General features: G+C 49.3%; 1 protein-coding gene across 2 annotated transcripts; it reads left to right on the top strand.

The window, feature by feature from the left end:
- Positions 1–9812: 9812 nt before the first annotated feature.
- On the top strand, positions 9813–22213 carry RHOG (ras homolog family member G). Of its 2 annotated transcripts, none has more exons than XM_065944179.1 (2): positions 9813–9910; positions 20519–22211. In XM_065944179.1, the coding sequence occupies exon 2, from the start codon at positions 20579–20581 to the stop codon at positions 21152–21154; it is 576 nt and encodes a 191-aa protein (XP_065800251.1). In that variant the 5' UTR covers positions 9813–9910; positions 20519–20578; the 3' UTR covers positions 21155–22211. The 2 variants fall into 2 exon arrangements, with proteins under 2 accessions (XP_065800251.1, XP_065800250.1); XM_065944178.1 differs by lacking the exon at positions 9813–9910 and adding an exon at positions 10173–10292 and having other exon boundaries at positions 20519–22213.
- Positions 22214–22288: the final 75 nt, after the last annotated feature.

Raw genomic sequence — 22288 nt, 5'->3', positions numbered from 1 at the left:
TTCACATTCTGCGACTTAAAGATCCTGCGTGCTGCCACAAAGATGGAAGATCTCACCTGCCGCATCCAAGATCCAGCTCAGGCACATAAATGAATACATATATTTTTTTTGAAAGATACAGTTTAAGATCTTCTCCTCAGAAACTCCTACTCAGCCACCTCAAGTCCAAAACTGGATCATACACATATCTGTCTTCCACCACCCCACAGGATTATGACTTTTCAGAGGTTAGGGCCTGTGCTTTATTCATCTCTGGGAAATGGCCATCCAGTCACAGGCCCTGTACATAGTAAGTTCTCACAAAAGCTGATTGACATAAGTTAATTCCTTTGATTATATAAATATTTATTGAGTAACAACTGTGTGTTGGAAAACTGGCCCTAACAGAAGATAAGCCCCTGATAGACTCAGAGCCTTAAACTCAAACAGCAAAGTGGGAAAATAGCTAATATTATTGAGAGAAGTAGATGAGAGTAATAGGGAGTAGTAGGCACTGGGGCACCCTGGCGGCAGGCAGGAAGGTGGACTCGGTATTGCTGGATCATCTTTAAGAGAAGATGGAAGTCTGGACTTTTAAATGATATAGCCACTTTATCAACAAGGACCTACTGTTGACCTATGTATTGATAGCACAGTGAACTCTACTCAACATTCTATAACAACCGGCTCAATGGTAGAGAATCTGCCAGTCAATGCAGGAGGTTCAAGTTCCATCCCTGGGTGGGGAAGATTGGAGTAGGAAATGGCAACTCACTCCAATATTCTTGCCTGGAGAAACCCATGGACAGAGGAACCTGGCAGGCTACAGTCCATTGGATCACAAAGAGTTGGACACGACTGAGTTACAAATACACATGCTCTAGAGCCCAAAATTGCAATCACTGAGCCCGCCCTAGAGCCCAGGCTCAGCAACAAGAGAAGCCACTGCAATGAGAAGCCTGCGTACTGCAACTAGAGAGTAGCCCCCACTCTCCACAACTAGAGCAAAGCCTGCACAGTAACGAAGACCCAGCACAGTCAAAAATAAATTTCAAAAATTATTTTTAAAAATTTATTTTAAAAATATTCTGTAATAACCTTTATGGGAAAGGAATCTGAAAAAGAACGAATATATGCATATATACAACTGAACCACTTTGCTGTACACCTGAAATGAACACAACATTGTAAGTCAGTTATACACCGATATAAAATAAAAATTAAATTTTAAAAAATTTAAAAGACAAAAAAAATGATACAGCCTTTTAAAGATATGAAACCCTTTATAGGCCACATAAAGCACATCTGTAGCCTACATTGATCTCAGACTATACATTTATAATTTCTCCCTGAGCCAGTCCACCTGCCTGTGCACTCATTTGTCTAAGAAAACACAAAAGAAAAAAGGAAAGTAAACCAAGCTTAATACAACTCTTTTAAATTCAAGTGCATCCTGTTTATAATAGCCAGGACATGGAAGCAACCTAGATGCCCATCAGCAGATGAATGGATAAGAAAGCTGTGGTACATATACACCATGGAATATTACTCAGCCATTAAAAAGAATTCATTTGAATCAGTTCTAATGAGATGGATGAAACTGGAGCCCATTATACAGAGTGAAGTAAGCCAGAAAGATAAAGAACATTACAGCATACTAACACATATATATGGAATTTAGAAAGATGGTAATGATAACCCTATATACAAAACAGAAAAAGGGACACAAATGTACAGAACAGACTTTTGGACTCTGTGGGAGAAGGCGAGGGTGGGATGTTTCCAGAGAACAGCATGTATATTATCTATAGTGAAACAGATCACCAGCCCAGGTGGGATGCAGGAGACAAGTGCTCGGGCCTGGAAGACCCAGAGGAATCGGGTGGAGAGGGAGGTGGAGGGGGGATCGGGATGGGGAATACATGTAACTCCATGGCTGATTCACGTCAATGTATGACAAAACCCACTGCAATGTTGTGAAGTAATTAGCCTTCAACTAATAAAAATAAATAAAAAAATAAAAATAAAAACTTCTAATGAAATAGCAGATTTTATACCTTGGAACCTCCTAAAATATTTTACATACAATAAAAGGTACTTGCTGACTTTTCCCAAAAAAAAATAAAATAAAATAAATTCAAGTGCATCATTTCTCTTAACTATCATGTGATTTCTTTGGGGGTATGGGTGCAAAACCCATTTGGTAGAAACAGCTGGGGTCTTGGAGGCAGGAAGCAAGAGTCTATTACCAATTCACACCAAGACCTTGAGACTCAGAGCCTGTTGCATTTCCTGTGAGGCTAAAATGGTGTCTGGAAACTAAAAATAGAATTAACTGTATGCTGCAGCAATTCCACTTCTGGGCATATGCCAAAAGAAATTGAAAGCAGGGTCTCAAAGAGATATTTGAAAACAATTCCCGTTTTCATAGCAGCATTATTTACAATAGCTGAAGGGTGGGAGCAACGCAAGTAAATGTCCATAAATGGATGACTATATATATATATATATATATGCAATGGACTATTATTCAGCTTTAAAAAGGAAGAAAATTCTATATACTACAACATGAGTGAACCTTAAGGACCTTAAGGACATTATGCTAAGTGAAATAAGCTAGTCACAGAAGGACAAATACTATATGATTCCACTTATATAAGGTTCCTCGTGCCTCATGCTAAGTCGCTTAAGGCGTGTCCGACTCTGAGACTTTATGGGCTGTAGCCCACCAGGTTCCTGTTCATGGGATTCTCCAGACAAGAATACTGGAGTGGGTTGCCATGCCTCCTCAACAGGATCTTTTTTCCTGACCCAGGGCTTGAACCTGCATCTCTTACATCTTCTGCGTTGGCAGTCAGGTTCTTTACCACCAGCGATATAAGTTTCCTAGAGTAGTGAAATTCATAGACACAGAAAGTAGGATAGTGGTCACTAGGGCTGAGGGGAAGGGATGATAGGGAATTGTTGTTTAAGATATAGTTTCCATTTAGCAGGATGAAAAGAGCTCTGGAAATTGATTGCCAAACAATTTGAATGTATTTAACACACTTAAAATGTAAATTTTATGTTATGTGTATTTTACCACAATTAAAAATAAATGGTGTCTGAAAGCAAAAACCATGGCCTGGACAACAGGAGAAGCATTCTTGTCTCATCTCTGACTCCCAGATCATGATGTGACATCAGAAAAGCTAGTTTCCCTCTGGATCTCAGTCTACCCAACTATAGGATGAGTAGGTACCAGGTTATTGATCCAGTTCAGCTTTAATATTCTATAAGGTCGGAAAGGACTTTCCTGGTAGCTCAACTGGTAAAGAATCCGCCAGCAGTGCAGGAGACCTGGGTTCAGTCCCTGGGTTGGGAAGATCTCCTAGAGGAGGGAATGGCAATCCACTCCAGTAGTCTTGCTTGGAGACTCCCCATGGACAGAGGAGCCTGGTGGGCTACAGTCCACGGGATCCTGAAGAGTTGGACACGACTGAGCGACCAAGTACAGCACAGCAAGGTAGGAAAAGCCTGAGACCTCATGGATCTTTCTGGATCAGAAGCTGTGACTCTCACCTCAGTTGACCTCACATTGTGTTCTCGTGCAAGTGTAGCCTCCGTAAGAGCCCCTCACCACATTGTGAGTCTCAGGAGGAAACCAAGAGATTGGTTTTGCTTTGTTTTCTCATCTCAGTGTCTTTTTTTTTAATGTTGGGGTTTTTTGGCTGCACTGAATCTTCGCTGCCACATGTGGGTTTTCTCTAGTTAAGGTGTGTGAGGGCTTCTCTAGTTGCAGCACACAGGCCTAGTTTTCCAGCCAGGGATTAAATATGAGTCCCCTGTATTGGAAGGCAGATTCTTAACCACTGGACCATCAGGAAGTCCCCTCAGTGTTTTCTTAAAACCTATATACCAAGCCTTTACCATATGCCAAGATTATTTCCCTTGCATCACTCTACATTCGGCAGATGTTGGCTAAATCAAACTAATTAAAATTTTTTATGCCTCTATTCCACTATTTGCAAGAGCTTTCACATCTATTATCTTAACTCTCCCTCACAAGACCTCTGCTGGATAAGTCAGAGACTACACTTATTCTACAGATGAAGAAACTGAACCTAAGAAGATGAATTGTATCATGTTCTCTTTCTCCTTTGGGATTTCCTCCCCATCCTTCAGTTCTCAGTACAAGGGATATAAATCAGCCATGTCTTGACCACTGATGACAGTAGAGCATGAACCAAAAGCTATGATTTGTCAAAATAATAATAAAGTCAGCTCAAAAGTCAGCTTCCTTCCTTTGACTCCCTCCTTGGCTTACCTTGTCTCTCCAGTCTTCTGCTATACCTTAGGTACTTAAATAGCTAAATTATGATTATTTAGTAAGTATCTGTCTTCCCCATTAGCTTCTGAGCTCATCAAGGACTTCATTTCATTTACCATTGTATACTCTCAGGCTAGGACCGTACTCAGTACAGAGCTGGTACTAGATAAAAGTGAATGAATGAATGATGTGTGTTCTTTAAGTAGCTTAGCTGTCCTTTCTCTACACCAGAGGGTTTCTGATTACCAATAGCTTTCATCTGGAAAGTGAGAATCTTCAGTAGAAGTGTGCTAAAGGGTCCAAAATCTGCTCAGAAAAGTTTAGGAATCCGTGAGTTTACGTGGTATTATCTATCAGTGCTGCCCCCTGGTGTCCAAAAGTGGCAAGTACAGCTATCACTGAGAAGCTGCCCAAAGTCTGGCTGAGTAGGGAATGAAGACAGAAACCTTGGCTTCTAACAATTCTTTCCAGGCCAGCTTCACAAAGAGAATCATCTCCCTTTGCAGAATCAATTTTAGATTCTTAATGCCAATGTTCATTCATTCATTTAACATCTACTGAGCTCCTGTTTGTAACAACCCAGTTCTTACCCTGAGACAGCTCAGTTTTCAGGGGAAATATATAGATGAAGAGTAATTAGAACTTGTTGATAATGTCTTGAGAGAAATTGATGTGGGGCAGGTGAGGGAACACAGAATTACACAAGTAACTGCCGACAGCAGTCAGAAAGGCTGTGCACAAGCCTTTTAGGGAAGAGGAGGATGTCTGGAGTCACACTGCCTAGATTCACATCCTGGCTCTGCTGCATGACTCTGGGCAAGCTGAGCCGCTCCTGGAACACACCAGGGCTGACGAAGAAAGAATTTCCCAGAGGGTAGTATGCCAGATGACCTGGGTACCACCCGGTTTGGAGAATCTCAAAGAAGCAAAGGTGTCCTGGAGGCAAACAGGACAACCATTGTACTGCCAGTCTGGGAGGAAGGACACTCCTGAAGGATTGGGCAAGTGCCTAATTCCCCCTCCCCCATCCAGTTATTTCCTTAGAGGGAATCAAGAACAATGGATCAGAGGACACAATGGATCAGAGGATGCCACTCCAGAAATTTGTTTCATTTGCCACTTCCCGTTGTTTGTTCTATCTGCTATCTCCTGTTCTGTCCATCATGTTCTCATTTCATGAAATGAGACATTGTGTTTATCTTTGGGGGTAATAAGAAGAGTAATGAGGGGGAGACTCCCATTTCTACTCAGGCAGATTGAGAAAGGGAAGACCAGGGAATTAAGACAGTTGAGTCCCTGGAGCCACATCAGAGAAAAAGAGCTCAGATATGTTGTTTCAGACTGTAAAGTATGAGCCTACAAAGCAGGAGACCTGAGTTCGATCCCTGAGTCAGGAAGATCCCCTCGAGAAGAGAGTGACGACCCACTCCAGTATTCTTGCCTGAAGAATCCCATGAACAGAGGAGCCTGGTGGGCTACAGTCCACAGTGTCACAAAGAGTAGGATACGACTGAGCGACTAAGACTTTCAGATTTAGGGTTAGCTTGAAGAGGCTGGGACTAGGACTGAGCAGAAAATCCTCAGTGCCACTGGTGGGCCATAGCAGCTGGGACTCAGTGAGGACCAGGCTGGAAAGACCCATTTGAAAAACATCAGGGCAGAGGTGAGATCAGTGAGGGCCTTTCTCCTCCTCTATGTCTCCATCTTGCGCTTTTAGGGGAACTGAGTCAGCTTTAGCATTTGACCTTGAGAAAGAAGGAAAAATTATCAGGGAGAATAACTTGAAAACAATATGAGTGAATGGAGAAATTAAGTAATGTTTATTCATTGTACTCTGGGCAATCTGCTAGACTCTTAGTTTGCTTATTTCATTGAATCCTCATAATCCCACAAAGTACACAGTATTGACATTCTGATTTTAAAATGAAACTAAATGGCTCTATTATATACTCTTACAGCACTCTATACTTTTGAATCATTACCTGTTTAAGATTTCTCTTCCTCGGCAGTTACATCAGGATAGGGGCTTGTCTTTTTGTTTTCACCACTGCATCACTGGCATGTGACACTATACCTGGCCCAGAGGTTTTCGATAAATATATGTTTAAGGAATGAATAAGAGAGGTCATGTGACTTGTCAAAAGCCACAAGGTAAGTGGTACAGCCAGGATTTGAATCCAGGACCTTTTGCCCCCAGAACCTGTCTCTGACCTCGCTATCCAACCTCACCAAGTCCTTTCATATGTTGTCTCACTTCTAAATGTCCTAGCTCAGTGACCTTTTCCCTCAGCTGCTTGTGAACACGAATGTACACTGTCTACCAAGAATTCGCCTATTCAGGGAAAGCAAATGAGAGAAACAGCCCCTCTGGGGTTGTGCTCTCTTCCTACCCTCTTTGTCTCATTATCTTCTTCCTCCAAGAAGCCTTTGTAGACACTCCACCTGTCTACCTGTCTCCCTCTCCTCTGGCCTTATTGGCCCTTCCTAAACACATGCCATAAAAGGAGCCTCAACTCACCTGGCCTCTGACGCTTCCATACATATTAGTTATGCGTTATTAAGGCAATTTTGTTCCACAGTGTACTAAAGGCAAATGTGTGCTCAGGCCTGTCTGTGCCAGGCCCAGTGGGTGGACACTGAGATGAATCAGACACAAACTCAAAGGACGTATATTTAGTGGAGAAGGCAGACATTAGACAAAGATACAATTAACTGGAGCACAAAGCAAGATGACCTAAATGGTATTAAAGAAGTATGAGCAATATGTTACATGCATAAACCTTAAATACTTAATGATTATTTTGAAGAACATATCATAGAAGGTCATAGCTCAAAGGGGTCATCTTGGTTCAATTCCTTGCTTTCCAGTGGAGGATTCTGGGACCCAGAGTAGGGCAAGACCTCGTCTGAAGTCTCACAAGCCAGTCTGACTGAGCCAAGACTAGACTTCAGTTCTTCTGAAGCCTAGCCCAAGGCCCTTTCCTTGTCTGCGATTAGCTTGATATGTAGCAGTCCCGGATTCCATGAGATCATGATATTCTCAAAGCCAAGCCAGGTTCTCCCACCTAACCAGGACCAGGCATGAACAAGACCAATGCCTTAGGAAATGCAGTCATCCCAGGCTGCCAATCCAGCCTTTTGGTCTCTTGCACCTATCTTTACCGCTACACTTCTAAAATTGACTTTCAAATATTTTTGCAGAAAACTATTTTTTTAGTGAGCTTTTTATTCAGAACACTAGTATATAAGTTAGATAAAAGCAAACCAATTCTAGTTGAAAGGAAGGAAGGTCAGAGCCCCACTCTTTCCCTACCCTCAAGTCCTGGGAAGAGAACTTTAGAAACACAGTTCAAAAACCTTTGTTCTAGGACACAATTTTTAATGGCTTCATGAAAGCCATTTTAATAGGTGGTCCTCCACTGAACCCTGTCTTTAATGGGAACTCACAATGCTTTCTTCATCATCAGATGCCAAGCACCAGCCACGGGCTCCCATTAGAATATGGAGGGAAATCAGATTTTCCCCTTGTCTTTCCTGGTTTCTTCTCCTCCTCAGAGAGGAGTATGTCCCAAGTGTTGTGGGGAGGGAGGAGAGAGACCCAAATTCTGCCTGGAGGTTCTAAGGATGCTTGAGCAGAAAGATCATGGAGAATGAATTCATCATTTGCCAGCCTGAATCTGATGGAGGCTTTAACATCTCTGTTCCCATACCCACTAGCTACATGTACCATCAAGCATTTGAAATGTGTCTAGCTAAAATTCAGATGTATTCTAAGTGTAAAACATACACTAAATTTCAAAGACTTAGTACAAAAAAAGAATGTAAAATAGCTTATTCATTTTCATAATCAATAATTTTTATACTGATTACATGTTGAAGTTGAATGACAATATTTTGCATATGTTGGGCTAAGAAAAAATATATTAGTAAAATTAAATTTTACCTGTTTCTTTTTAATTTAACTGGGAGAAGGACTTACAGCTGGTGGGATCTTAGTTCCCTGACCAGGGATTGAACAGGTGCCCCCTGCAATGGAAGGGTGGAGTCCTAACTACTGAACTGCCAGGGAATTCCTTCTTTTTACTTTTTAAAAAAATGTCAGCACTAGAAAGTTTTAAGTTACATATGTGGGTCACATTTTCACTAGACAGCACCGGGAGAGACTACCAAGTGCAAGGGAGAGGTGGCGTGTGTGTGTGTGTGTGTGTGTGTGTGTGTGTGTCTTGTTGGAGGCAGTGGTCTATTAAGGACAGATTGTGAAAGGCTGAGTTTATTTCGCCTGGCAGTCAATACAGAAGTTAGGCGGAAGGAATAGAATGCACAAAGACCCAAAGATGTGGGCAGGCACGCTGTTTTAGGAACTCATTCTTACGTTTGGGAACTCATTCTTACATTAACATGATTTTTAAAAAGAGGAAAAGGAGCATTTGTTGAGTGTTTACTGTGAGCCAGCCATTGGCAGCAGGCCTTTTACATCCATTCTCATCTTCACAACTACAGGATGAAGGGGATGTTATTCTGTATTGCCAAAGATAGAATGGAGGCTCAGAAAAGTTGAACAGTTTATTCTAGGAGTTGTTCTTCCTCTTTCTCTGGAAAGCCTCTTGGAGACAAGGAGCCTTTCGTTAACGTCTCTATTTTCTTCCACAGCACCTAGCACGCAGCCCTCCACGTGGTAGGCACTCAGAAAGTTTGTGTTGGACGAAGAATATTTTCTCAAGTCAGAGCTCCACGCGCAAGGCCTAGGAGCAGAAGCACCAGAGGGCGCCCACGAGCCCGCCCACCCGCCGGTCCCCAGGGCCCCGGCAGGATCCAGGACTGGGTGCGGCCCTTCTGTCCCAAGCAGTTGCGCGCCCCAGCGAGAAAAGGGGGTGAGAGGAGCCCCACGTCCTGGCCTCGCCCCGCCTCTTCCCCGGAGCCCAGGCGCGGAGAGCCGCCGGGTGCGGAACGACGACACGACATCCTGTTTTTGGGGCCCGCGGCTCCGCCTGCGCCTCTGCTGATCTTGTCTTTCCCCGGGTGCTGACGCCAGCTCCCCTTCCCCCAGTCTCCGCACCCTTCCCAGGGGTCTGGGGCCTTCCCACTGCTGAATCACTGCCACCCCGAGCTCCCCCGGGGCTCGGGGCAGGGGTGGGGACTGTCCCAGCCGGACCCATTCTGGCCAAACCCCAGCCTGGGCCATCGCTCGATCCCGGGGCTTGACTGAAGGCACCAGGCCTAGGGGCGCCCGTTCTCAGCATCTTTTCGCAGGGGTGGGGGGGGCGAGATACGGTGAGAGGGGGACAAAACCCAAGCGCCTAGACTAGGGCCTCTGCTGGGGTGGGGGTGGCAAGAAGGAGACTGACCTTGGCCGCCCTGACCTAAAGGGCCTCAGAGGTAAAGGGCTGGGGTGAGGGAGCCCAGCGCCCGGCCGGGGGCCTACCGCCTGGGGGCGACCCGGGGTGGGGGGCCCGGCCCGCGGACTTCCTGGTCGGGCCCCGCCCCGGCCCGGCCCGCCCCCGCGCCCCGCCCCGCCGGCGGGCCCGCCCCCCCCACTTCCTCCGGCCTCCCGCTCTCACTTCCTTCTCGAGCCCCGAGCCGCTGCCGCCGCCCCCAGCTCCCCCGCAGCGGGGAGGGCACCAGGTGAGGCCCGGCACCGGCCGGCGGGCTGAGGGTCCGGGGAAAGGGAGCCCGGCCGGCCCGGGACTGGACGCCAGCGCAGGCCCGGGAAGTTTGGCTTCGGGAGGCCGCGGCTGGTGGTGCTCGGCTCGCTCCAAGTTGGGCGGGCGCGGCCGGCCGGGCGGGGCGGGGACGGGCACGGGCCACTGCGAGCCGGCGACGGCTCCGGGAGGGTGGAGGTTCCTGTGCCGAGGGCGGCGGTACCGGCCCCCGGGAGCCGCAAGGGATCCTGAGGTCGGAGGGGCTCCCGCTCCGAGAGAAAAGTCTCTGAGGGGAAGAGCTCAGAGCTGGGAGATGGGACTCAGAGATGGGGTGCCCCCAGGAGTTGCGGGAGGGCTGTTCTGAGGTATGTTGAAGGGAAGGGGCCCCTGGGCTAGAGAACTGCTTTGGCAGTTGTGACACTTGTGAGGTAGAGAGAGAGGCTGTCTATTGCCTCTGAAGCCCTGGGCTGCGGAGAAGGAGCTCCTTCCCTGGAAGATCGAGGCCGGTCCAGACTGCAGCCCAAGGGTCCTCTGTGCTGAGGAGGGTGAGGGAGCCCCGGCCGACCCCAGTGCTTCTCTGTGTGAAGCATAACCTCTCCATCCCTGGAACAGAGAAGCAAGTATTGTAGTGAGCAAACATCGGCTGTGCCTAGCTCGCCTATGCCTGGCACTGCTCTTTGGCAGGGTAGACGGAGGAAGGGAAGGAACCAGGTCTTCCCCTGTGACAGAGTGGAAGGGCTCTTACTCGGAGATGCTGATCATGGTTAGCGAGAGGGACTCACTGAGAGCAGGACTGTTTTTAGGAGATGGAGAGAATAGGGCTTCTGGGAGGCCACAAAGACTCTAGCCTTGGAAAATGATGAGGAGCCATCTCCTAGTCTTTCCTCCCCGCCATTGTTAGTCCCTGAATTCTACAAGTTCTCATTCTGTCTTCCTCCATTTCTTCTTCAGACGCTACCCTTGAACCCTCTGTCACCACCTTCTCGCATCCTCTTCAGTTGCTTTTCCCCCAGACACACAGTCACGCCTGGCCCCTGCCCTCTCCCCTGCCCTGCTTCTCTGTTCATCCTTGTCCTCTTCCTGTGGCCTCCCTGCTCCCTTCCTTGCCCAGCTTCTGGCTCCTGCACACATATCCACCCTCTTGATTCTTCATCTGCCCTCACTCTGATGGACCCCTGTCTTCTCCTTCCCTTTCAGTAACAAATCTCCAGCTTTGGGGAACCTTTCAGACCACCCTAGTTCAGAGAGGCGGGCTGTAGCCTCCCCTTGATAAAAGTGATGAAGGGTTTGGAAAACCTCTGTAGATGTGTATGTGCATGCAAGTGTCTACATGTCCATATCTTTATCTTTTGGAGACAAAATAACTGCCCTCAGCCTTGAGAGGGCCCAGAGCAGGGGAAGCTAGCAGAATGAAGGGAACCTGCAGTGGGTGAGGTTGTGGTTAGGTAGGAGGAAGCAGTCTGTAGCATTCGGAGTATCAGGGTAGAGTGACACAATATTGAATAGGACTGGTGAGAGAGGCCGTGGGAAATCAAAATCTCCCAGACCCTTAGGTGCTTGGTCAAGAGGCCAGGCCTGGAGCCTGGGGGACAACCTAAAGGTCCCTGACTCCATTGCTTACTGGTTCCAGCACCACCTGGTGGGGAGTAGGGGACCAGGTCAGCTAGGGATGATGGAAGGAAAGTGCAGGGTTCAAGAGGGAAGACTATTGCTGGTTTAACTTCAATCTTAACTGTCTTAGTTCCAAGTCAGGAAAAAAAGAGGGGTATGAGGCAAGGTGTCTGCTTGCTCTTTCCTGCTGCTTCCAGGGCCTGCCCAGGCCAGGTTCCCACGTGCCCTGGGCTACATCAAGGCCTTGGTGACCACGAAGCTCTCTAGAGTTCTGCTTATCCCTCTTCCTCAGGCATCCTTAATATTCCACCTCTCACCTAAGAGCCTGTTCCCTCTCCTTTTGGAATTTATTCCGAGTCTAACTGAAATCCAGCCTGGCTGTTTGTAAGCCTTGCTGTCCCCATTCTCAAGCTCCTTTCTCAGGCCTTTGGGATGCATGCTGAGAGATCCTGCTTCTCTCTGCCTTCTCAGGTCTATTCAATTCATTTCTCTCCACTAGAGGAAGAGAAGTGGAGGAGAGCAAGTGCTACTTTTGTGGGCTTCCCAAGCACATTTAGGTTTAAGGACCATTCCTGTACCCCGTTATGTCTCTTTCCCTTCGTACAGTTGTCTTGCTCCCATGATTGTTTCTTCCTCCGCACTCCTGTCTGTCCTACTGACGTTCTGGGAGGTGTAGAGATTTGGCCCCAGCAGGAAGTCCCAGGGACCTGCATAAAAATCCCAGCTCAGGGGAGGACATATATGTAAGGAATTTCCCAGCATCAGAGCTCAGTTAAAAAACCACCCAGGAGTCCTGACCTCCCACCTACCAAACCAGTACTTATTTTAGATAACTGAGCAACCAACAGGATTCTAAGAGTAAAGATAGGATGGATGAAACAGGGGTTCTCCCAGACAAGACCTGGCCCCACTGAAGGTTTGAGCTAATTGCATGAAAGTCACCACCGGAAAAATATAACCAAGGTGGGAGAAATCTAAGTGGGGAAATATTTTGCAGAGGGTGGGGGTAAGGAATATGTACCTGCTATAGGAGGCTGCCATTGAGGTTTTGGCTAAAAAAAACTATAGTCAGGGTCTTGACGTGAAGAGAAGTGACTCAGGTCAAGATCCTGGTTGAGAATCTAGTATACGGAGAGTTGTTTCTGGCAAGATGTTAAGGCAGATGAAGTAGCTGGTGTAAGTTTTTAGGGGGTCATGAGCAGGAAGATTTGAGAGTTTGTGGCTGTAGTGAGACAGTTGGGAAGATGATGAATGCAGGTAGCTGAGCAACTAAAAAGAAGATGGGGGCCCAAACTAAAGACCTCTCCTGCATACACAGTGTATACCTGTGAGTGGTGAGGCTTATAGGGTTCTGTGAAGAGGGAAACCAAAGACAAAGCCTGGGTCGCCTCCCCAGAACAGATTGGTTTTCCTGTCCAGGGTCCAGCTTCCTCTTTTGTCCTCAAGTCATGGGGTAGGGCATCTCCCCCCCAGAGTTCGAGCCTAGAGGAGGCTCTCCTCAGCTGGGACAGGGTGGCTGTCTGTCCAGTAATGTCAGTTCTGAATTACGGATGCCCCAGCACTGGCTAGGCATGAGGGTCTGGAAGCAAAACGGGTTCAGATGTCAAGCTGGCCCCTTTGGCCCATTTCCTGAAGGAATAAACCATGATGGGGTCATCTTGAATGAGGTCAGAGCGATGGGCCCATTCCCAGGCTAAAGGTCAGGAGACTCAGGTCCTTGTCCTGGATTTGCTTGCAGTCCTGTATATAACTCCCATTAACTTTCAGAGCTTGTGGCTCAGCTTCAGAAGTAAGGAGTTGCCTATCAATAGCCCCAAAGAGCATACGAAATACTGATAGCTCTGACTCTCCTTCCCTCAAGAGGCTCCTCAGAGCAGTGCCCCCGACTCTGGACCCCACCTTGAACAGGCCTAAGTAGCTGTCTGGGTGTGTGGCCCCTTTCCCCAAAGCACAAGAGCAGAGGCCAGAGAGTCAGGGACTTTGCCAGCGGACAGCAACATGGGGGAGTACCTGATGCCCGGCTCCAGCTCTGCCCCACTGACAGTGGAAAATAGATGCCGGAGTTTCCTCCCTGATGTTTTTTTCCCTTGTGGAAACCCCCTCAGGTCTGGGGCGGTGTTGAAGTGACTGGGCAGTCCTGGGTCTCTGTGGGTGTTTTCAGGTGGGGAGGCAGGATTGGGAGGATGGCACTTCTGTACAGCCTCGTGTGAAATGAGCAGAGGCAAAGGAAGTGCCACTTCGCGGGCCTTCCGTGGGGCCCCAGGACTGCTGAGCTGCTGTTAGTGGGGAGGAGGAAGGAGGAGGAAGCAAGTGTTCAGCCTTCCTCTGTGCTGGCTGCTGGGGGAGGGGGGCAGCCTCCTTAGCTCCCCCAGCCTGCTGTTCTGGCCCTGGGGCTGGCTGTGTGTGGAGCACCCCAGGTGCTCGGGCACCAGGAGAAAAAGGAGAGGAGCTGGGACTGAGTGAAAGGGTCCCAGCCTCCCACAGCCCTCCCAGCTATAGCCGTCTTGTACCCTCCTCCTCCCCGATCCCTAGTGGGTAGATTCAGCTCCCTCCATCTCCTCTTCTGCAGAGTGCAGGATCCTCCACAGGGGCTAAAGGGTGGAGAATGGCAAGAGGTGGAGCATTCTCCAGCGTGAATTTTTTTTTAAAGGCTGGGAACTAGGCTGTCTCGGGTTCTGTCCCTGCTGATGGGAGAAGGGGAAGAAAAAGCAAGACTCAGCCCTTGGCTTGGTCCCAGCCCCATGCTGACCTCATGTCTCCCCCAGCTTCCTCCTGCCAGCCCAGCTGCAGCCCCTTTGAGCCTCTTCGTACCATCGCTCTCCTACTCCCCCTTCAAACAAACAGACAGACTAGCAGAACTTCTGAAGCTGTTTCTAACACTGACCATGACCATGACCCTGACCTCATCTTTGGCCAGCCCCGGTCTTCAGATATTCCCAGTCCTTAGCCTCTTCAGTACCACTTTTCCTACCCATCTTCCTCATCGCCACTGGACTAGAGCTATGCCTGCTCCAACCCCTCTCACTCTTCCAGCTGAGGGACAGGGCACTCCCTCAGTTACCCTAAATCTTACTCCTCAAGGGGAGGAAGTTAGTTACCCTTGTCTGGTGTCTCCTGGGCCTGGAGGCTCTTCCTTCTTCCCAGAATCAAAGTCTGAATTGATGAGAGAGGAGGTGTGTGTCAGTCTGCAGCTTTTGCTCAGCCCTCTGCTGGGTTTGTGGAAGTAGGCAGGACAGATTTCCCTCCTCATGAAGCTCGCATTAGTTCAGCACAATGAACCTAAATAACAGTACTGGGGGAAGTGAGGCAGAAGAAGGGATGGTGTCCTTGAGAAGCTGGGGAATGGAGCTGGGCCCTGAAGGACTGGGAGGCTGTGGAGTGGGGTGACAGTGGAAAAGGAGCAGAATCCCAGGAAGAGGAACTCCTATGTGCAAAGACATGAAGGACAGATAGAGTTCATTCAGCGATTTACTAACAGCCACTGCGTGTCGTGCTTAGCCCAGGAAGACATGGCCAGGACCTTACCCTCTAGGCCCTCCCAGTCTAGTGACAAGAGATTCAGATAAGCTTCCATGTGACTGAGATAGAATGCACCTGTGAGAAAATCAGGACCCAGACCTTGGATGGAATAAGTCATTTGTGACTTGGGTGGTTTACAAAAAAACTTCCCTGGAGGAGTTGGCAGTGGTTGTTGACTCTGGAGGACAAATTAGGGGATTGTTTGAGGCAATTGGAGTCTTCTGAGCTGCTGAGTGGTGGACTGAAGGGTGAAAATGGGGGAGAAATGCTGGATTCCCACCAGGACAGTGAATATGGCTACTTGATGTGTTTTACGGAAGAGAATGTGGAGGCTGCTTGTGGAGAGGATCTGGGTGATGTGGCCAGAGCCTAGGATCAGAATACCCCAAGTGATGAATTATAGTTAGAATGAGTTTCAGGGAGGACTGCAGGCGGGGATCTCCCCTGTCAGGGAGGCAGATTAGAAGGCTCCAGTAAGTTCCCACTGCCTTCATACTCCCCGGCTTTCAGGGCCTATTCCTCCCCTCCCCCACTCCCAGTTGGGACACTTCCCCTACTACAACTGCCACAGAGATCTGGCAATCAGGCAATATGCTGCTTCCTTTCCCTCCCCCATTCTGGGCCTGCCTGGGCCACACCCCAAGACCAGGCCCCACTGGGTACAGGCTAGGCTCTGGGGACTGTGCTCAGATAGGATGAGCCCCTTGGACTGTGCTCCCTGCGGGAGCCAGGTCAAACTGGCACTGGGAGGAAAGATTCTTGCCTAGCCCAGTCCAGGCTTTGGGCTGCCACTCCTGTCCAGTAAGATTCAGCACTGCAGTTTGGACTGTGGCTGTGTCAGTTCAGTTCTGGGCTTCTGACCTGTTTATGCAGATCTCAGTACCTAAAGCAGAAGCAAGCAGATCAGAAGCCTGTACTCAGATTTTTGGTGGGGGAGTCGAGGAGGTCAAGCTTCAGTATTGGTCAGGGGGACATCCACAAGCTAAGGAACTTATATGTGACTGCTGCAGAAGGAGAGTGACTCAGAGCCAAAGAAGGGTTACCAGGGTGGCCATACCGTGGAAGTTTAAAGAAAGCAGAATTAAGTAGCCTCGTGGTACCATGAGACTTAATCTAGGCCTTGAGTCAGGAAGATTTGAAAGGGGAGAAGGAGTGGCAGCAGAGAGAAGAACAAGAGGAAAAGTTCAGAGGCCAGAATGATCCTGGCCTGTTTACATAGGACAGTGAAGACCCCTCTGGAGAAGGGAACTCCCATTTCAAAGCATCTGCTTAGTATACACACATTGTGTATCAATGCACTTCATCCATATAACAGCCTTATAAGGTTGATACTATTACCTAGCTCATCATGGCAGAACTAGGATTTGAACCCAGCTCTGTGGAATGTGTAGAGTGCTCAGTCCCTCAGTTGTGTCTGACTCTTTGTGACCCCTTGGACTGCAGCCTGCCAGGCCCCTCTGTCCGTGTGCTTCTCCAGGCAAGAACACTGGAGCAGTTGCCATTAACTTCTCCAGGGGATCTTGACCCAGGGATCGAACTCTAGTCTCCTGTGTTGCAAGCGGATTCTTTATCTGACTCCAAAACCTTTGCCAGATTATGAAGAACTCTGAAAGCCAAGATGAGGCACCAGGCATGATCTGAATTAAGCTGGGACTAGAAAGCCAGAATAAATCATTATAATATGGCTAAGACTATACTAACCTGCAAATGTTTATTTACATACTAAAGAAAAGTTCTGTTTTTTTTTTTTTAAGTGACCTAGTAAATAAGTCACAGTCAATCCCCCAACCCCAGGCAGGCCATTGTCCTTGTCTGGACTCTGACAGCATTGACTGTCCCTTTGTCCTGCATGGTACAGGCTAGATCCTACCTTTTGAGCATGCGCCCTCCTTAAATGAGCTATGGGAACTTATTTGACCCAGTTCAGGCCATAGGCGTTCAGAGAAAAGAGTTGCCCTGGGAGAGAAGATAAGGGTCTGAGCTCTCCTTGAATGGGGAGAATTGGGCTGCTGCCACCTCTCAAGCACCTGTGTACTCAATGATTCCAGCTTCTTGGTATGAAAGGCTTTGCCTTTGCCACCTTCTCTGTGCTGCCCACTTCCAAGTTTATAAAGCATATTCATCCCTGTGCTCAGGATCCTCACTGCTGCCCTTTGAGACAGGGAGGATGAGTTTTGTCATGCGGGTCATACAAATGAAGAAACAGGTTCCAGGAAGGGAAGTGAGTTACTGGCTTAAGGTCACAAAGTCAGCTGGTAAGGGTCACTTGGAGGCTGTTGACACACTGAGGAAAACAGGGCTTTGGATTGCAAAAGTGGGGTCTGTGTTTTAAAAAAAATGGGGTCTATGTTGAGTCCTGTGCTAACTAGCTCTCTGATGTTGAGTTATTTTAACTGCTCTGGGTTTGTTTCCTCATCTGTAAGTATGAGTAGTACCAATGCGTTGTTAGAAGGATGAAAAAATGTAATACCATGTGATCTGTAAAGGGTTGTACCATGGAGGGCTTTTAATCAAGGGGTAGAGTCAGCAGGTGATCCCAGGTCAGAGTCAGGGATCTGGTGCCCTTGGCCCTATGTTGTACTGCCTCTGCCCTGCCTGTTTCTGGACACCACCTCCCTCGTGATCCTTTTCCGGTGTCAGTCCCTGTTCCCTCCCCAGCCCGGAAGCTTCCTGCTCCCTCCTCGCTCCTTTGAGGGCTGATTTACTGATTGCTGGTTGATAACCCCTCCCTAGAAAGCTGCGTGGAGCCAGCTGTACTTCTGGTCTCTCGGGCCTTGTGACTGTCGGCCAGAGTCCCCTCCTTGCCTTCCTGCCTGGGCCAGCCCAGTGCTGGGCTCGAGGGGAGGGGTTCCTGGTCACAGCCATGCTCCGGCCTCGTGTGCAGCTACAGATTTACAGGCCTAGAGAGCATCTGCTCTTCAAGATGCTGGGTTCTCCTCAACCTTCCAGTGGACATGAGGAATGGCACCAACACCCCCCTCCCCAAGATGCTGTCTCTTTTCCCCCAAGGAAGAAGCCACAGAATCCTGAGAACATGAGCGTGCCCTGACTTGGGCTCAGGTGCCAAGGTCTTAAGCATTTGCTGACTGACTCAACCTTCCCACCCCCACCCTGTGCTCCCAGGGCCCTTTCCTATCTCCATCATCCTGTCCCCTGCCCCCAGACTCCTTAATGTCTCATCTCATCCACTTAGTATCCTTGCACGGCTTTTTCCCTCCATTTCACAGATTGGGAAACTGAGGCCCAGAGAGGGTAAGTGCCTCTTGCTTGGTTGCAGTGAGTTGGCAGCAGAGCAGCCCTGGGGCTAGGACTTGGCTGAGTTCTCTTGACTTCCAGTCCCAAATTCTCAAGTGCCCTGGAGGGTCCTTGTCTTCTTTCTGGACCCATACCCTTGAGGCCCTCTATCCACTCTCCTGAGGTTGAACACACATTTATTCATGCAAATAAGATGGAAATATTTTTACTGTAAACCAGAGAGGTAGCGTCATAGAATGAACTCACTTCCCTCCCAATTGGTCCCAGGGGAAGCTGGGGCCTGGGAGGGAGCTGGGAGGGACTAAGCCCTGGATTCTCTGCAGGTTCCACACCACCAGAATTCCTTTTCTACTTTCCAATGATGGAGTACCCCTGCGCCTTCCAAATTTGATTTTTGAGGCTTTGGGACCAATAGTTGAGAGGACAGGTCGGAGGATAAGGGTTGGCAGACCAGGGTACAGTTTTGCTGTGTATCAAGTGAAATGGAGAAGATGGGCCAGGGATGATAGTGCTTGGGTGGAGCAGGAGATAGCGAAGAGAACTGGGTGTGTCATACTGTCATACACAGAGCTGTCCCTTCCCAGGGAGCAGGGACCTGTTGTGAGAGAGCTGCAGGGAAAGGAAGCAACATACTAGCCAGAAAAAGTCCCCCGTGGCTGAGAGGAAGTAGTCAATTAGAGGACTACCCTTGCCACAGCAGTATAAATAATCTCAGGGTTTCCGGAAGCTCTGTTCTGTTCCAGAACTCGGAAGAGCAGTTCCTCACCTCGAGGCCCTGTGAGCTGCAGAGATGACCGGGTGATGGTTGGAACGGGACTCCTCTCAAACTTACCCCACTGATAATTACAGCAGCTGACTTATTTGCCACTTCCTGTGTGCCACGCCTCATGCCAGACACTCTCTACATGTTAGCTTATCTTATACTCTCACCAACTCTATCCCCGTCTTACAGATGAGAAAATTTGAGGCTTAGGAAACTTAAATATGTTGCCTGAGAATCATCTTTGACTAGTTGGTGGAGCTGTAATTAGAATCCTTGACCAATCTGATACCAGCATGTCTTCTCAGTGATAGTACTTAATGACACTGTGTTCTCTGCCCAAAAGTCCAGAAGCCCCTCAGCTTCTTCAGAGGCACAGGCCATGGTCTCAGGAAAGAGGTAGAAGATTAAGGGGAAAATCAAATTTTTGTCTTATTCTTCTGTTCATCCCTCTTGGCTGGGCTTTAGCCCACCTTGAGAGAAGATGCAGATGTCTGGGACCCCCCAGCCTCTGCCTCGCTCATCATTACACACCCAGATTCCAGACCAAATCCCAGCCTTGGCTCTGTCTCCAGTGTTCCCCTGCACTGAGTCACCAGCCTGGCTTTGTGTGGCCAGAAAGGGTTTCCCATACTTCCAAGAATGATGGGTAAGCGCTCCCTCCTTTTCACCATTCCCAGGGCACCCTAGTTTGAGATAGGGTGGCTGCCTAGAGAATTGTGCCTCTTACTCAACAGGTTTCTCATTACACATTTCGGTTTGCAGTCAGTAGCCAAGATGTCATGTTTGGAATTAAAGCGTCAGTGCTCTAGGGCTGGTGGGCCCTGAGATGGGAGGCTTCACCCATGGCTGCATCTCAGAGTGACCTGTGCCAGAAGCTGTCTCCAGTCTACTCAGTGGGAGGGGTGCATAGCTGATAGAGGATCAAGTAGATCCCTACACGTGTGCACCATCCTTTTGTGTCAGTACTTCTGGAGGAAAAAGAAAAGTAGCTAATACTTATTGAATGCTTATTATGCCCAGACCCTGTACAAAATGCTTTATATATGTGTTAATGTATATAATCCTCACAACAACCCAATGAAGTAGGTATTATTTCATCCCCATTTTACAGATTAGGAAAATGAGACATAGAGCGGTTAAGTAATTTGTCCAGGGTAATAAAGCTAGGAGATAACAAAACCAGATTTTGACCTTAGTCAGTCTGGCATCAGAATTTACATGCTTCACATAATATATTACACATTAGTGCCAGCCTCCGTATCCTTGAGCATCCTTGCTTGGTCTCAAGACCTGTCTCCCATTTTGTGTCTGTCTGTGGTCTGTCTTGATGGGATTGCAGGATGGTGTCAGGTTAAGAGAACTGGAGCTGGTTCTCTTCTGTATGCCCCCATCCTTTCTTCCCAGGACTCCCTAACCTGGAGTATCTCTCTCTTCTGTCCACAGGTTGCTGCATCCAGAGGGGCCCAGAACGGGAAGGAGGCACAGCCTCCAGGTACACCGACAATGCAGAGCATCAAGTGTGTAGTGGTGGGCGATGGAGCTGTGGGCAAGACATGCCTGCTCATCTGCTACACAACCAATGCCTTCCCCAAGGAGTACATCCCCACAGTGTTCGACAATTACAGCGCCCAGAGTGCAGTGGACGGGCGCACGGTGAACCTGAACCTGTGGGACACAGCGGGCCAGGAGGAGTACGACCGCCTCCGCACACTCTCCTACCCTCAGACCAACGTGTTTGTCATCTGTTTCTCCATTGCCAGCCCGCCCTCCTATGAGAATGTGCGGCACAAGTGGCATCCAGAGGTGTGCCACCACTGCCCTGATGTGCCCATCCTCCTGGTGGGCACCAAGAAGGACCTGAGAGCCCAGCCTGACACCCTGCGGCGCCTGAAGGAGCAGGGCCAGGCGCCCATCACGCCGCAGCAGGGCCAGGCGCTGGCCAAGCAGATCCACGCTGTGCGCTACCTCGAGTGCTCGGCCCTGCAGCAGGACGGCGTCAAGGAGGTGTTTGCCGAGGCTGTCCGGGCCGTGCTCAACCCCACGCCTGTCAAGCGCGGGCGGTCCTGCGTCCTCTTGTGACCCTGGCACTCAGCTTGGAGGCTGCCCCTGCCCCGCCCCAATCAGTTGTGCCTTTGTGCCTTGGCGCCTTGTCTGCCCCCAGCTGTGCCTTAAGGACTAATTCTGGCACCCCTTGCCAAGGGGGCTCCCCGAGTGCCTTTTTCTCCTGAAGGAGGCCCACAGGGAGAGGGGCGTTGGGCCCTGCCCACTCTGCTTGGGAACACCAGGAATTCTTGAAAGCTCACCCCGGCCGAGGACAGGCCCCTCCCCAAGAAGCCAACCAGGTGCCCCCGCCCCACTTCCCCCTACTGACCAGATGTTGCTGCCTATTGTGGTGCCTTCTCTCAGGTTAGGAGCGCACCACCATCCCTAACCTCTCCCTCCCTGCTCTTCGATTGCTCCGCCCTCATGATGCGCTTTCCCTGCCCCAGAGAAGGAGCCACAGAATCCTAAGAAGATGAATGTGCCCTAACCTACCCTCATGTGCCCAAGCCTTAGCATCCGCTGACTGACTCAGCCCCACCCCCACTCCCTCCGGGCTCCTGGGGGCCCCTCCTACCCCCATCAGCATCAATAAAACCTCCTGTCTCCAAGGGCCCTGGCTCCTCCCTGTGTGCTGGGCATTGGGGGTTGGGCAGGGACCAAGCATGGGCTAGGGCTCCCCAGAGACTGGGAGCCTTTTGTTTCCTGCAAGAGGGGACAGGGGACAATAGACTTCATTGTGGTCCCCCCACCCCCCAATTTCCCTAACAAAGCTCTGGGCTCCCTTTGGAGGGGCCCCAGTCTTGTCCTGGGGCCCAGCCACAGATTCTGCAGTAGTTTGGGATGCAAAGCAAGAGGAAAAACTTCCTTATCTAAGGCCTAGAAAGAGAGAGGCTGAGTCATCAGCCTGTAGATAGGTGCTCTCACAGTCAAGCACCTGAGACCTGTCCCCTTATACCCCCTGGGGACAAATCTTTACTGACAGAGTTGGGGCTAGCACTCAGGCCTTTACCTCAACCTAAGGCTCTCCCAGGTATCACAGCTTCCAGACCTGGCGTCACGGCAGAGAAAGTCACTCCTGCTCATCAAAATCAGCTTAGACTAGGAGAGTCCAAGGCCTAAGTGTGTTGGGGGGGGGGGGGGGGGGGCGCAGGGCGGGGAGGGATGCCACAT

The sequence above is a fragment of the Muntiacus reevesi genome, chromosome 9 (assembly GCF_963930625.1).
Source record: "Muntiacus reevesi chromosome 9, mMunRee1.1, whole genome shotgun sequence".
In the NCBI taxonomy this organism is placed as follows: Eukaryota; Metazoa; Chordata; class Mammalia; order Artiodactyla; family Cervidae; genus Muntiacus; species Muntiacus reevesi.
This window is presented reverse-complemented; position numbering and strand designations above follow the sequence as displayed.

Bases quoted from the DNA above. Each gene is read 5' to 3' on its own strand.
- RHOG (XM_065944178.1), top strand. From the start codon at position 10,254: ATGGGGTGCCCCCAGGAGTTGCGGGAGGGCTGTTCTGAG. The intron at 10,293-20,518 runs GTATGTTGAAGG...TTCTGTCCACAG, and splicing joins TGCGGGAGGGCTGTTCTGAG to GTTGCTGCATCCAGAGGGGC.